Genomic DNA, 14,553 nt, shown 5'->3' on the forward strand with positions numbered 1-14,553 from the left:
ACTACTAGAAAAGAAAATAATTTGGTTTTAGCTAGTAGTGTGATTTTGTATTGTTACAATTACTATACTCAGAAATTCCGAAATATGAAAAGAAAAAAAAAATTATTACAAAAAGTGTAATGAAGAGTGGAGACCTAAATGTAGAATGGTCTTCTTGTTGGTGTTAAACACAAAATTCGTGGAAATATTTGGACTTGAAACATGAAAGATCAACAATTTAATTTTTCTTCATCACAATTTCACACTACAGTATAAAGTTTTTAGCCTCTTCAAAGTTTTTTTTAGTTCCCGTCTCAAACGCCATGCCGTTTTCATAATTTCAAAATGGCAGCACATCGCTTTGTCCCCTACCAAAACCCTGAGCGTTTTCAAGTTAAACGTCAAGTGTCTTCCTCCGTACAAGCCGCAAGAAGAAGCAGAGCAATGTGGAAGCTGACGCGGCGATTGCAGCCGCATATCAATTCGACCCGATGGTTAATCCGACATTTCCGGAGCGGAGGGTCTGGAGACGCCACTGGTCTCTACGGCTTCGATCATCTTAAAACGGCTAAAGGGTTTCAGCGCTTCGTCGCTGATGCCATTGAAAGGTATGATTTTTATCAAATTAGTAATGTGTGTGCTTTGTCAAAATAGCCATTGATATTGATAGGGATGGTATTGTAGCTTAGTCATAATCATGGTGTGTGTGTGTGTGTTTCACTAGAGAGCTCTATGAAGTTTTACAGCTACTGTGCTGTGTTGTGATGTTCTATGATTATTGAAAAATTGGTTCTGGAACCATTGTGTTAGGTCTGGTGAGTTGGTGAGCTACATATCAGGAATGCCTTCGTCTCCAGAGATTATTAAAGCCATGGATGAGATTTCAGACACGGTATGGTTCTTGCTGCAGTTGTGTTATTATTATTAGTGTTTCTTGTTATTAGCTCTTATGGTACTTGAAGTGACTGCTGTTTTTCTGAATTCAATTTTTTTGGGTAGGTTTGTTGTGTTGTTGACTCTGCTGAACTCTGTCGACAAACCCATCCTGACAGGTCTCTTTTCTCTCTAGTTCTGATCTTTCAATAGTTGGTTTCTTATGTTCTTTGATATATAAATTCTTAATTTGCTTACTTTTCTCTATTAATGTGATAGAGAATTTGTTGAGGAAGCGAATAAAGCAGCAATTGAGATGAATGATTATCTACATGTGAGGTGACCAAGAATTTGCTCAGCTTTGATTTTTTTTCTTCGGTTTACATGTTTGAATCTTGAAATGCCTATAACAATGACATGTTAAGTATGTAGTTACCTTATGTCAAAAGGAAATATATGAAATTTCCTCCATCTTTGAACATTTTTTTCTTGTTTAGACATGAATACGCAGCTGTCCAAAAAGATCTGCAAATCAATATATTTTTTCCTTTCAGCTGTAGAAACTTGAGGCATTAAATGTTACCAAACTGAGGATATATATAACCTCTCTAGACTCATCCATCTCAGTAGAGTAGACAGAGTTGTGTCTATGTTTATTCTTGGCGATTTCTTAACTTTTTTTCTGGGTTATTGATGTTCAGCATCTTAACACAAACCATACTTTGTATGCTGCGGTGAAAAAAGCAGAGCAAGATTCTAACTTGCTTACCAAAGAAGCAAGTAGGACTGCACATCACCTCCGAATGGACTTTGAACGGGGTGGCATTCATCTAGACCCTGGTTTGTTATTTATTGCGGTTCTTTCTTTACCCTTTAGGCCTTTATGATGTGGCTGGTGTACCTGATGTTGAATGCCTCTTTTCTTCTTTGCAGAAAAGCTAGATAAAGTGAATAGCTTAACAACCAATATTTTTCAATCATGCAGGGAGTGAGTACCCATAATTACACAAGTTTTGTTTCCATTGAAAAACTGGTATTATCATGGTGCTTTGTGCTGTTAGTGTTAACTTCCTTTTGATCTATATCCAGGTTCAGCGAAAACATTGCTGATGATCCAGGACATGTTGATATATTTCCAGCATCACGCATCCCTCGACATGTGCATCATCTTGTCAACCCTATCTACCGATCCACTGAAAGGGGTCCAAGAGGGTCTACAAGAGCAATGTTTAAGTCGAAACAGAAGGGATTTCGAATAAATACTGATCAACGAACCCTTTCTTCTATTTTGCAATGGACATCAGACGAAGAGGTGCCTACTTTACCTAATTTCTCTATCAACTTTTTCTGATATCTTTTTAAGGATGGAGGTGGGATATCAATCAGTTTTGGATATCAAACAGTTTTAGTTACTACTCCACTCTAATTCAATACCTCTATTTTCAGGTGAGAAAAATGGTATATATTAAAGGGAACTCTGTTCCTCATTCGAATCACGGAGTTCTTGAGAAGCTTATCGCTGCACGCCATGAGCTTGCCCAGGTTAAGTTCATTGATGATGCTATTTAGTATATTTCCAGTGTTAAAATATTGCATTTTACTTTTTTGTAATAGCTGCTTTTTTTTTTTTGCTCTCAGATAATGGGTTGTAATTCTTACGCTGACTTTATGGTCGAGCCAAACTTAGCCAAATCGCCAAAGGTTGTGACATCCTTCCTACAAGAATTGAGCAAGACAGTCAGATCAAAGGCAGACGAAGTAAGCTCATCTTTGCACCTTATCTGGCACTTTTATGATATTTTTGTTGTTAAAAATTGAGGCTCTAATAACTAGTTTTCCATCTCTGTAGGAATACATAGCCATTAGAAACTTTAAAAGAGAGAAATGTGGTAACAAATCTGCAGAATTAGAACCATGGGATGAGACTTACTATACTTCAATGATGAAATCCTCCGTCAATGATGTTGACACCAGTGTAAGCTGTTTTTTAATATTTGAATTATCTGTTTAGTGTGCTGCAAAAGCACTTGGGTTTCTGTGTCTTCATTTCGGGATCTTTTGGGTTATTTTTTTTTTTCCTCAAGAGAGATTTGTGCGAAGACTTTTCTTACCGTGCTCTGTTGGAATATTCTTGTACAGGTTGTAGCATCATATTTTCCTCTGCCTCAATGTATTGAAGGCCTAAAAGTACTGGTTGAATCATTATTTGGTGCAACATTTCATACCATTCCTCTGGCCCCAGGTGAATCCTGGCACCCAGATGTGCTTAAATTGTCTCTTCATCACCCAAACGAGGTATGCTGTGTACAAAACTAAGATAATCCTTGCATAAGTCTTGTTGATGCAAAACAATAATAGTTCACTCCAATTTTTCATACCACACCCATCTTTGCTCCCTCATGTTCACAAATCATGCAACCGTTTCTTGCAGGGTGATCTCGGGTATTTTTACCTTGACTTGTACTCGAGAAAAGACAAATACCCTGGGTGTGCTAGCTTTGCAATCAGAGGAGGACGCAAGATATCTGAGACAGAATACCAACTTCCTGTATGTTTCATCAAACTTCGTCTGTATGGAAAAAATATGTAGACTGACTCCTGGGAAAATAATATCATATTCTTACACCTGCCTGTTAATCTTATCCAATTGCAGATTTTGGCTCTTGTTTGCAATTTTTCACGAGCTCGTGATTCATTAGTCGTGAAGCTTAATCACTCTGAAGTTGAAGTTTTGTTTCACGAATTCGGCCATGCTCTTCACTCTCTGCTCTCACGAACGGTGTTGTACTAATTTATCAATACAAGAAACTACATACGGTCCCCCCTCAAATTTCGCTCCTGCTTTGCTGATTGTTATGTTTTCTGAATTTGGCAGGATTATCAACATTTTTCTGGTACCAGGGTGGCTCTTGACTTAGCAGAAATGCCTTCAAATCTATTTGAGTGAGTCTAATTCCCAACAATGTAACTATTGTTTCAATACTCTTTCAAAGTTGAGTTGCAACCTTCGAGTGGTACATAATGAACGTGCTCATGCATCCCTCAGGTACTACGCATGGGACTATCGCCTCCTGAAGAGATTTGGCCGGCATTACTCTACCGGTGAGACAATACCCGAGAAGTTAGTCAACTCATTACAAGGTGCGAGGAACATGTTTGTAGCAACTGAACTGCAACGTCAGGTCTGCTTAATTGATTCACCTCTCAAATAGGCTCAATGCAGAAAACACGAATGTGGGCTAGAGAGTTCAACGTCGGTTTCTATATGGTTTTTTGGTAGGTGTTCTATGCGCTGATTGACCAAATGCTGTTTGGGGAACAACCAGAGACAGCAAGAGATGTGAGTCATCTCGTGGCTGAACTGAAACAGCAACACACGAGCTGGAGCCATGTCGAAGGAACACATTGGCATATTCGTTTCAGTCACCTACTTAACTACGGAGCAGGTACATATTATCTATCTACTTAAAAGGCGATTTCACAGATGTATCTTGAACTCTGGTGTATATATGCATGCAGGGTACTATAGCTACTTATACGCCAAATGCTTTGCGTCAACAATATGGCAATCAATATGTGAAGAGGATCCTCTCTCGTTGAGCACAGGAACATTGCTGAGAGAGAAATTCTTCAAACATGGAGGAGCCAAAGATCCAGCTGAGCTACTTACGGATCTAGCAGGCAAAGAGATCATTAGTGTTCATGGTGAAGGCATTGTCCCTGCAACCACAGGTCTTTTAAAAGAGCTGAGATTATAAATGAACAAATACTTTGGTTGTAGCAAAACAGAGAATCGGACGACAAAAAAAAAAAAAAAAAAAAAAGCAAAACAGAGAATCATTCCTTTTCAAAATTGAGTCATTGACCAACCTAAAACGACGTAGTTACTAACTTTTAGTTGATAGTGAAACGGCAAGCAGTTTGGTTTTGAGCAAATGCTATGCCGTTTCGAGTAAACTATAGTATTATCCAGTTCTATCGCAAAACAAATCCAACTGAAAAAATGGCGCTACAAATCCACTCTTCGTGTTCCTTCGCCTCGAGACCTTATCATCTTCATCGTCACTTCACAACCAGAAACCCTAATTTCGCAATCAAATGTCAAAATCCCCAAATCGAAACGGAGAAAACCGAGGATCCAGCTCAACCAAAGAATTCGAGCTCTTCCGGCGTAGGATTCGGTTCTCCGGCGAAGAAACTTAGCGCGGCGGATACATCGGGAAGTAAGAAAGGGAAAGGGAAGAGAGTGGTGAATCGGCGTACACCGGTGGAGAAACCGGTGTTTATGAGCGAACAAGGAGCGGCGAAGGCAGAGGAGCAGAGACAGAACGAGAACGCGTTTCTTCTTACTTGGGCTGGGCTTGGTATCGTCATTCTCATCGAAGGAATTGCTCTAGCCGCTTCAGGTACTTCATTCCCTATAGCTTTCACTAAACACCTGCTGGAGATTATACGAATTCGGCCATTTGCATATAACTCTAGAATCTTTAGCCAAGAACAATCATTAGGTTTGTGGTGAGCTTACGTTTGTTAAGTCAATGAGCTGAGGTTCAACAGTCTGATTCTAGTTTCGTAATTGAGCCAAGTGTTAAATCTAAGATTTAGCTAGAGATAGAAACGAATTGTCAAGAGGATACTAGTCACTACCTTTTCCTTAGTCGACTCGAAAGGAATCATATAAGAGTGATATTTGGTCATAACTTGCCTTGACAGGCTTATATCGAAAACTTGAGTCCGTAGCTCTATACTCACTTTCGTGCTTAGACTATATCTTATAGTCGAGCTTGTCATCTTACTTAATGGTTTATCCCTTTATAAGGTGATTCTGTGTGATCTGAGGCCTGATTCAATTGCTGTAGAAACAACGGCTTGGTCTCTTGCTTTTGTGGGTACTAAATGGTTACAGCGAGAATTAACAACTGGTTTCCTTTTTAACTCATGCATATAATATGTGAGAATAGAATTCACAGAAGATAGAATTGAGGGCATGGTGGTGATACACAGTTATTGAAAACTCCTTTGTGTTTGTGTTGGCTCTGCAGGATTCCTTCCCGAAGAGTTAGATAAGTTGTTTGTGAAGTATGTGTATCCAGTGTTTACTCCATCAGTTGTATTATTTGTGGCTGGGACAACTGCATATGGAGTTCTTAAGTACATACAGAATGAGAAAATGAAAGGTCAAGAGTGATACTATTCTACCATGGATATTAGAGCTTGCCGTTGATTGAGAGAGATTGGTGTTAAAGGGTGTGTGTATTGATCGGACCTTAGTCATTGTATATGCAGAGAGAGCTGGTTATGTAAAATTAAAATCAGTTTCAAGTTATTCCAGTGCCATTTTCATTTTACCATAAACAAAAATGAGAAAGAAAAAAACAAGAGCCAAGCCATTGTATGTAGTAATTGTCTTGTTGCCATGAATATACCAGAGAAAAGCTCACGGGCCGACCTGACCTGACCAGTCATGGTAGGGACGTGCTGGTTTTTAATTCTTTGGACATATATACAGGTTAGGAGCAGATCCGGTCTATTCAGTACAAAATCTGCTACATTATCACAGCTTGGGCAGTTTGGTTTCGGTTCCAAGAATATCGAGTTTTTGTTACCAATCCCTCTTTACTTAAACACTAAGGCTAAATCAAACATGGCTACAAGAGTCTGTATCTTATACTTATACGAATGGACCAGACACAAGAATACATGACCAAAGGAACAAGTCCGAGACTTGTTGTTCCATCTAAAAAGTAAACAACTTTTAGGGGAAATAACTAAAAATATAAACACAGAAACACAATAATGGAGTCACCGAAAAATTTGGAGGGTGAAAGTCAAGTGTTGGGGGGACCTAATAGGAGGCGCCGCTAAGTCTCTCGCTCCCACTATCAAGACATCGTGCTATTGATTTGCTCATTTGTTATCATTGTTTTTGCTGTTTTGATTTTTATCATCACCATCATGTTGATTCTCTCTTCTCTTCTTTCTCTATAAAAAAGTTTCTTTATGTTTTTTTTTGTTTATACGTAGCTTCTTTTCAAAGTCTCTCGTCTAAGTTTGCGGACTTGTAGTTGTAGACTTCTCTGACTACTCTTTAACTTAAAATTGACATCCAGCTACACTACTACTGACTCCCTTTGACTCTTTGACACTGATCACACTAATACTAAACAAGCATCAAGCTTAAGCTCAGAGTAACAACATACCCACTGATCAATACTTGTGAAATCTGTGGTAGACTTTCAATGTAAACGATATGTAGAGTCGTTGTTCAAACACCATCATCAATGTAATCTGTCAACGGCGTTGAATGCAATGAACAAAATTTTGACCACATTACACGCGTATGCATTCATGATTACATGTATACTGAAACACACATATTACAACAAACACAAGTATACCTAGTCACTACGACTACCAAGTCTACCTAACAAAATTGTTACTAACTGTATAGTATAATAAATACTATAAAAACACTAACAAAACACTTCTTTATATACAAAACTCTTATGATGAACAAACAAATCCTTCTTACATTTTGTTTTTTTTCTTTTATCTTTTCTCCATTTTCATACATAAAGACACTTTATTGTAATTTTCTTTCAACTTAGACTGAGAATGGTAAATTTGTGTTTTCAGACAACTTGTCTGATTCTAGTAAAAGTGAAAGTTTATGTGATGCTTTTACCCTGTTAATTGTAGTGTTTTTTACTTTTTTTTTTTTGTTTCTTTGTGACCATTTTACTTGTGATGAAACTGACACCTCTAAAACAAGATTTGCCACTGTGAAAAAAGAAGTAAAAAAAACAATTGCCTCAAATCAGGGTAAATAAGTTATGATTGTCTAAGGGGAAAAAAAAAGAAAACATTAAAAGGACAATTATGTTAGGTTTGGTTCTTTCACCTAGCCTTCCTTCTTCTCACACTCCTCCAAACAAAATATCTCCTTACATGATTTATCCTGTTGTCTTCTGTTTTCGTTTTCTTACACTTTTCTTACTACTTGATGTCTTGAGAAAAATATCTCCTAGTTAGTTTCGTACAAAGGACAACTATAGATAGACTCAAACGATATGATACATAATAATCTTTAAACGCTCCAATCATAATCCTTTGTGACACATTTACATACATAGTTCAAGAGTTTATAGTTTGGAAGTGGAACTATAAGTTAACTATATCAACTGGGTTTATACATAGGCGTTCTCACTTCTCATGAGGATTATAATTTTAGAAGGAAAAAAAAAAATTAATGTTTTAATCATTGCAATCATTAGGATTGAATTTTCGAAATGATTAACGAAAACGAAAACAAATTAAAAGAAAGATAACTTTTGTCTTTTTGTTAAGACAACTCGTGTATAATTCGCATTAAGACATTATAAACTCATACTGTATTAAGCCTTTAAATATATTTCGCATTAAGATTGGCTTTGTTTCAACAAGAAGATGAAAAGGTAAAGCAACATAATCAAGAAACTTAAATAAACGCTATCATTTTAACTAATCTTAATTATGCCATCGACTCACAAACCCCATTCTTGATCACTTCATTCATTCTTCTCCAACATTGCTCCATCCCAAATTTGAAAATTACGAATTTAAATCACAAAACCAAACCATTTCACTCGCTACTAATCAAGCTTATTGGGTCCGATACAGTAACTAACCACGTGGCTCCATAACCACTGGATCAAATACCGCCGTCGGATCCCATTTACATTATACGTGGCACCACTGTGATCGTTCAACATCTGTCCCGTGTACGAACCACCACCTCCGGTTCCATAAATACCCTCACAAAGATCCGCTATCTCTACCGGAGCCACCGGGTCTGCTCCTGCGTACCAAGCGTTAACCAACGGGTTCGTCGCCAGCTCAGCTATCTCGTGAGCTATCACACTTATCATCCCATCTACTCCCACATCACCGTTCGGCGATTTAACCGGTTTTAATCCCGGTATGTACTCCGGTACGGCGAACGGATAAGCACAAACCCCGGGACAAAACTTCGCCGAGTTCCCAACCCAAGCGTACGGCAACGTGTATCCGACGATCGACGGGAACGTGAAGTAGTGAAACCCACAGACCTGGCCGCAAAAATCTTGGACGTAGACGTCATCGGCGGTTAGGAGGAGATACAAACCGCTTTTGGGATTAACCGGTAAGGGGCGGGATCTAGAACCGACGGCGGATTTGATGACGGACTGAATCGATAACCGGGTTAGCGATTTGCCGTGAGAATAAAACCGGTCGTTTTTTTCTTCGCCGAGACGAACCGTACCGGTAATGTTAGATCCGGTTTGGTCAGTGTAGAGCTGTACGGTTTTCCACCAACCGGAGACGGAAGGGTGTTTAGATCCAACGGCTGAGATAGAGTTGATGAACTCGCGGATGATTTTTTTCTGGGATTTTTGCCACGTGCCGTACCAGATTGGGTGGACGGTGATGTTGTTGGTTAGGACAGGACCCATGTGGTAACGGAGGCGGACGAGGTTGGAAGAGCCTTCGAATTTTTTAGAAGAGGCGAAGATTTGATCGGAGCCGTTGGTTTTAGGTGGGTATGGACGGTATCCGATAACTTGCGCCGGTGATGTTAAGAGTACCGTAAGTACGGTGAGGGTGAGGATCACCGGAACTGAATGCATGTTTAAAAAAAAAGGAAAAAAGTAAATAATAATTGGGAATGAAATGAGAGAAAAGAGGAACAAAAAAAAAAATTGAAAATGTTGGAATGGTGGACCGACTTCTCTGAAGAGTAGAGAGATATGGAGTGTCGAGTAGGTGTTTATATAGGGTTATTTAATTCATTATTACATATTTTTATTTATACTATAAAAGATGTAAATTATATAATTTGTTTTGGCTCATTCATCCCAAAATAGAGATTTTAATTTGTTGTTTTAGGACTTATTATCGAAAATTATAATACTAAAATTTATTTTGTTTTTGGGTTTTGGCGTGATTACTATTTGTTATTTACTTTTGTAATTGTTAATTTTCAAACCGTTTGAAATCATAAAATCACATTTTATTAGTTTAGTTGGCTGTTATAAATGTTTAAATAAATTAGATTATAAACAGTCAAACAAATGGTATATATATATATAAGATGTTGTTAAGATATATTGTAGTGAAAATGGAATTTATATTTAAACTACTTGCTTTTGTTAATGAGTAAAAATGGAATTTTGATTAAAAATTGTTGAAAGTGTAAAGTAATAATGCATAGAGAAATGGGTGAAATCAAAAGGGAAATGTAAATGGAGGACAGAGAAGAAGTGAGGTGGACAAGTACAAGTGGCGTCGTTAACAACCGTCCGATTGTTTATTGATCTGACGTCATCAATTAAAACCCTCGTTTTTGATTTTTTTTGGTTCCCCCATTGCGCGGGAAAATCTTTAATCTTTGTTTAGGGGTAAATATGAAGTTTCACTTTCAACTGGTTCTTTTTATTTTTCCTGAGTATGGACCTCACTTTACAAAATTAATATAGAGTTAAAAAAAAAAAAAAAGGGACTAGAGGACCACCACGAGTTTTGAGAACACTCTTCATTTGTAAGAATATTAAAAATCATTGCGAGAAAAAAACGAGAGTTGTGTCATTTGTTATTTGTCGTGTTTGGGCAATTTGAGTACTGACAGAGTCTTGAGAGAGGATAGTAAATATGAATAGGAAGGAGGAATAATATCGTCGTCGTGTAAAAGACACTAATCACTAAAATTGGCTTTTCTGTTTTTAAATAACCCTCGAAAAGTTGTTTTATGTTTTCTAGATTTACTTTTTTCTTTTCATATATAATAATATGGGTTTTTTGTAAGGTGAATTATACAAATAATGACCCATCTATTGTTTAATGTCACTAATGACTAATGAGTAATGACTAATCAACAGCGGATCGAGAGAATGAGTAACTGACTATAATTTTGAAACCAATATGACAAGAGAACCAGCTTTAACTTTTTTTTAGATGATCACTCTCAAATGTGCTTTTTTGTATACTTTTGCTTTGATAGTTGTATTGCATGTAATGGTTTCAAAAACATTATTATCTTTTAAAAACATAAATTTCATTCATTTATTTATGTATATATCATTCGCTATCAGCAAGCATATATGCGAAATCGAAAAAAAATCATGTCACCCAAACAAGTAGGCAGCTATATATCATTCAAATTCACGAGGCTTTTTTCTTTGGCTTCGATCAGCTCATTTTTAGTTTAAGAGTTAGCTATATCAATAGTATAATACGTTTGTAATAAGTAACTATAAATTATGGTACATAAATTTGGATAAGTCAAAAAGAGCAATGGGTCAGAGATAATGTATATTCACGTCGATGTTTCTATTCTATATAATATTATAATGCACAGCCAAAACCCAAATCGGTTAAGGCTACAAACACCAACCATATGAATTCAGTATACAATTAAACTATACAAGAAGAGACAACATCCATATGAATTCAGTATCATAGTTAACCTAAAAGTCTTGAACACTACTAACAACAAAACAAACCTACGTACCTATCTAGACTTATATAGTTTTACTACTAGGTAAAATACAAATGTCCACGACTACAACAAGTTCAGGACTCAACTATTTTAACAAATCTCTCTCTATAAGACATAACGACCAATAGTAGGAGAAAATATGGGGAAACAATTAGCTAAAACCTAACCACGATTTCTCTAGACCATCTCTCTATCTATGAGAGACTATATAATTCCAATCATACTAGTATTAAAAAATGTTACTATATAGTTTATACGTTTTTACTTATTAAAAAGGAAAAAAGAGTTTAATAAAAAAAAGGGACAAATGAGCACGGAAGTTGCAATATACGAGGTGGTGGTGGTGTGTACTGTCTGTGTAGTAGTATCACTGTATCCCATAAGTGCCGTAATTCGCATTTGAAGTTTCCCATATAGAGAATATTTAGTTTTTCGTATTTTTTATATATATATATATTTTATTCTTTTCACACATGAAAAACTATCACACAAATTCATATATATTCGGATAACCCAACAAAGACAATATTTTTTTAAAAATCTGATAATAGCTGTTCATATTATTATAGACATTTTTTATTTAATGTTGATAAAAAGAGAAGAAGACATTTTTATTAATATTATCCAAAAAATTAAAATGGAAAAAGAAGAAAAAAAAGGAAAACAAAACCTGGGGGAAGGATAAGGAGGATGGGGCCGTCTCAATCGCGGAGCGAATTGCGCGGCTCTCTTGTCTATGTTTCCTACATTTTTTTTTTGTATTTTGTTTTTAAAATTATGAAAATAAAATTTGTCTATAAAAAATCCTAAATAAAATTGAATATATATATATAAATATAGAGTCAGCAAAGCAGTAAAAAAGAATCGTACAGCTGAGATTGAAAGCTCTCTGTTCGAAATTGGTCCACTAATTTCCTTTATTTGTTTTTTTGGTTTTGGTTTTGGTTTTGGGACTTCTCTCATCCTTCTCACTTTTACATGTTTACTACACTGACGTTACGGTGACACGGAAGGACAACCACTGACGCCAGACAGGCGCCACCTGTCTTTTTTGTGGATTTATACGCTGACTTGGCACTGTTGTTGACTCCTCCTTTCTTCTTTTCTCATTGACACGTCATCGTTTGTGTGTGAATGAGACATACGTCGCGTTAATTTTGCGGGTCTCAGCGCGTCAACTCTACGCTCCGGTCCATCGTGCATTAAATTGGTTTCATAATGTGTTACTTATGTGTATGTAGTATTTTTATTTACAAGACATTTAGGCTCCCATTGGTAACTTAAGTTATGGGAGTTGTAGTAAATATTTTGATTTGATAGTAACTTGCAGTAAATATTATGTGGTAGGAACAGCTGTTTGATTTAGTAAATCGCTATAAAAATATGATTTATTAATTTTACAAAAATTATTGACTTGTGATATGTTCATTAAATAAGGTTAATTTGATATAATTGATAATTATAATTAATAGTGATTATATTTAATTAAATTATAGAAATATATAAATTTAAAATATATGAATAATTAAATAACTTTAATATATAAAAAGTTAATCAAACTAAAATAAAAATATAATAATTTAAAAAATAAAAAAAATTTAATAATTTGGCAACATATAAGTAATTTACGAAAATATTTAAGAAAAATTATTAAAGAAAATAAAATAGTAAAAGTAATTGTTTTATTGATATATGAGTTAAATAAAAACAGAAAATAAATAAATGCTTGTATAAATAACTGAATTTTCGTTTTTAATTAAAAATTAAGTTTTTGAAAAGGAAAAGCATCATTAATTAAAAATAAATGGATGGATACTCCAATTCTACTACATGGAATTTTTCATGATGTTACATAATCTTTTGAGTTAGCAATTTTTCAAAGAACATAACTCAAACTTGTAATTCAACCATATCACACTGTAACTCAAACTTAACTTCAAGAAAATTAGTTTTATTCTTGATTGGTAACATTTTTGAATAATGTTTGAGTTAAGTCTATAACTTAACTTAACTTAACTCAATGTTAAAGCATGTTACCAATCAAAGCCTTAGATTGTGTTTCATACTACAGTTATTTTGTAACGTGCAAAATGACTTTCTTGACAATGAGATTTTTATTTTCAAGTTTTCACATTCGGTCTATGATTCAGTGAGTAGTGAGTGACCACCATGCAATTTTATTACTTATTTACATAATATGTCAACGATGAATTTTGGAAACTAACTGATCCACATAATATACAATAGATATATATTTTGCTGGATCGGGTTCTTTTATATGATGACTTTTGTTTTCCAGAGATGTATATATATATATATATATACATGTATGTATATAGTTCATAAGTCAACATTTAGACTATTAGTACTACTCTGGTCAGGAAAAATCAAACTATTTATTTGAATAATTTGTGAGTTTTAGTTGTACATTTGCTAGTATTTTTTTTATCAGTACTGCTATTTATTTTGAAAGTTATATATGTCGAAAATGTTGGGATCAATAATTTAAGGTGACAGAGCGTGACCCACATGATGACATGACTGATTGTTTTTTATTTACAGCTTCGGTGAAAACTAATCAAAGTTTTTTTGTTTGCCCATAAGCAATTTGTATAGATGATAATGTACGTATGCAATACCATATATGTATATTCTATAAACCAAGAGTAGACAAATATTAATATGAAAAACTTAGTGATATAATGAAAATTTAAATAACCTTAAACAAGTTCAGTTTACATATACAGTATGAAACTTAGTGATATAACGAAAAATCAAATAATTGAACCTAGTTAAATAGTTCTAGCCACTTCTTTTTTTGAGTTCTCATGTCAAGTTGTTCAGCCATTTTACTGTCAGCCTTTTAAAGCTTTTTTTTTTTTTTTGCATGCACATTTATATTTATAGCCTAGATGTTGCATAACTTCAGTAATATGGTAGAATGCAATTTTTTTTCTAATCGTCTCATAAGTTAGTATTAGCAGAAGATAAACTAAATTAATGTATATAATCATTAAGGAATGAGAAAGTCACATCATTAAAACAAAATAAAGCATGTACAAAATCATATTAGGGTCGTTCCTTTTTTGACTAAGATGGTTCTCTCTTTAATATATATTTTAAAGTCTATGTGCTATGTAATATGTTCATGTCTTCATCATGATCAGGTAGCTCAATACCAATTCCGA

At 35.1% G+C, this 14,553-nt stretch overlaps 3 protein-coding genes across 3 annotated transcripts; 2 read left to right on the forward strand and 1 right to left on the reverse strand.

The window, feature by feature from the left end:
- Positions 1–416: 416 nt before the first annotated feature.
- On the forward strand, positions 417–4,648 carry LOC17874842 (mitochondrial intermediate peptidase, mitochondrial). The gene is made up of 17 exons (XM_006280033.2): positions 417–587; positions 790–871; positions 979–1,031; positions 1,132–1,186; positions 1,554–1,692; positions 1,786–1,840; positions 1,942–2,164; positions 2,299–2,394; positions 2,491–2,610; positions 2,702–2,827; positions 2,992–3,147; positions 3,284–3,400; positions 3,506–3,631; positions 3,728–3,795; positions 3,899–4,034; positions 4,133–4,298; positions 4,372–4,648. Exons 1-17 carry the CDS (start codon positions 424–426, stop codon positions 4,608–4,610), a joined length of 2,121 nt encoding a protein of 706 aa, XP_006280095.1. The 5' UTR covers positions 417–423; the 3' UTR covers positions 4,611–4,648.
- Positions 4,649–4,829: 181 nt separating this feature from the next.
- Positions 4,830–6,200, forward strand: LOC17874736 (protein LOW PSII ACCUMULATION 2, chloroplastic). Its single transcript, XM_006281062.2, has 2 exons — positions 4,830–5,258; positions 5,895–6,200. Exons 1-2 carry the CDS (start codon positions 4,856–4,858, stop codon positions 6,038–6,040), a joined length of 549 nt encoding a protein of 182 aa, XP_006281124.2. The 5' UTR covers positions 4,830–4,855; the 3' UTR covers positions 6,041–6,200.
- A 2,039-nt stretch (positions 6,201–8,239) lies between these two features.
- LOC17877036 (protein EXORDIUM-like 3) lies at positions 8,240–9,619 on the reverse strand. Its single transcript, XM_006280709.2, has one exon. The coding sequence runs from the start codon at positions 9,495–9,497 to the stop codon at positions 8,484–8,486; it is 1,014 nt and encodes a 337-aa protein (XP_006280771.1). The 5' UTR covers positions 9,498–9,619; the 3' UTR covers positions 8,240–8,483.
- Positions 9,620–14,553: the final 4,934 nt, after the last annotated feature.

The sequence above is a fragment of the Capsella rubella genome, unplaced genomic scaffold (assembly GCF_000375325.1).
Source record: "Capsella rubella cultivar Monte Gargano unplaced genomic scaffold, Caprub1_0 scaffold_8, whole genome shotgun sequence".
Lineage (NCBI taxonomy): Eukaryota > Viridiplantae > Streptophyta > Magnoliopsida > Brassicales > Brassicaceae > Capsella > Capsella rubella.

Excerpts from the sequence above, each read along its gene's own strand:
- LOC17874842 (XM_006280033.2), top strand. The coding sequence starts at position 424 with ATGTGGAAGCTGACGCGGCGATTGCAGCCGCATATCAATTCGACCCGA. Across the intron at positions 2,611-2,701 it reads TCAGATCAAAGGCAGACGAA|GAATACATAGCCATTAGAAA; the intron begins GTAAGCTCATCT and ends CCATCTCTGTAG. Across the intron at positions 3,401-3,505 it reads AGACAGAATACCAACTTCCT|ATTTTGGCTCTTGTTTGCAA; the intron begins GTATGTTTCATC and ends ATCCAATTGCAG.
- LOC17874736 (XM_006281062.2), top strand. The coding sequence starts at position 4,856 with ATGGCGCTACAAATCCACTCTTCGTGTTCCTTCGCCTCGAGACCTTAT. Across the intron at positions 5,259-5,894 it reads AATTGCTCTAGCCGCTTCAG|GATTCCTTCCCGAAGAGTTA; the intron begins GTACTTCATTCC and ends TTGGCTCTGCAG.
- LOC17877036 (XM_006280709.2), bottom strand. The coding sequence starts at position 9,497 with ATGCATTCAGTTCCGGTGATCCTCACCCTCACCGTACTTACGGTACTC.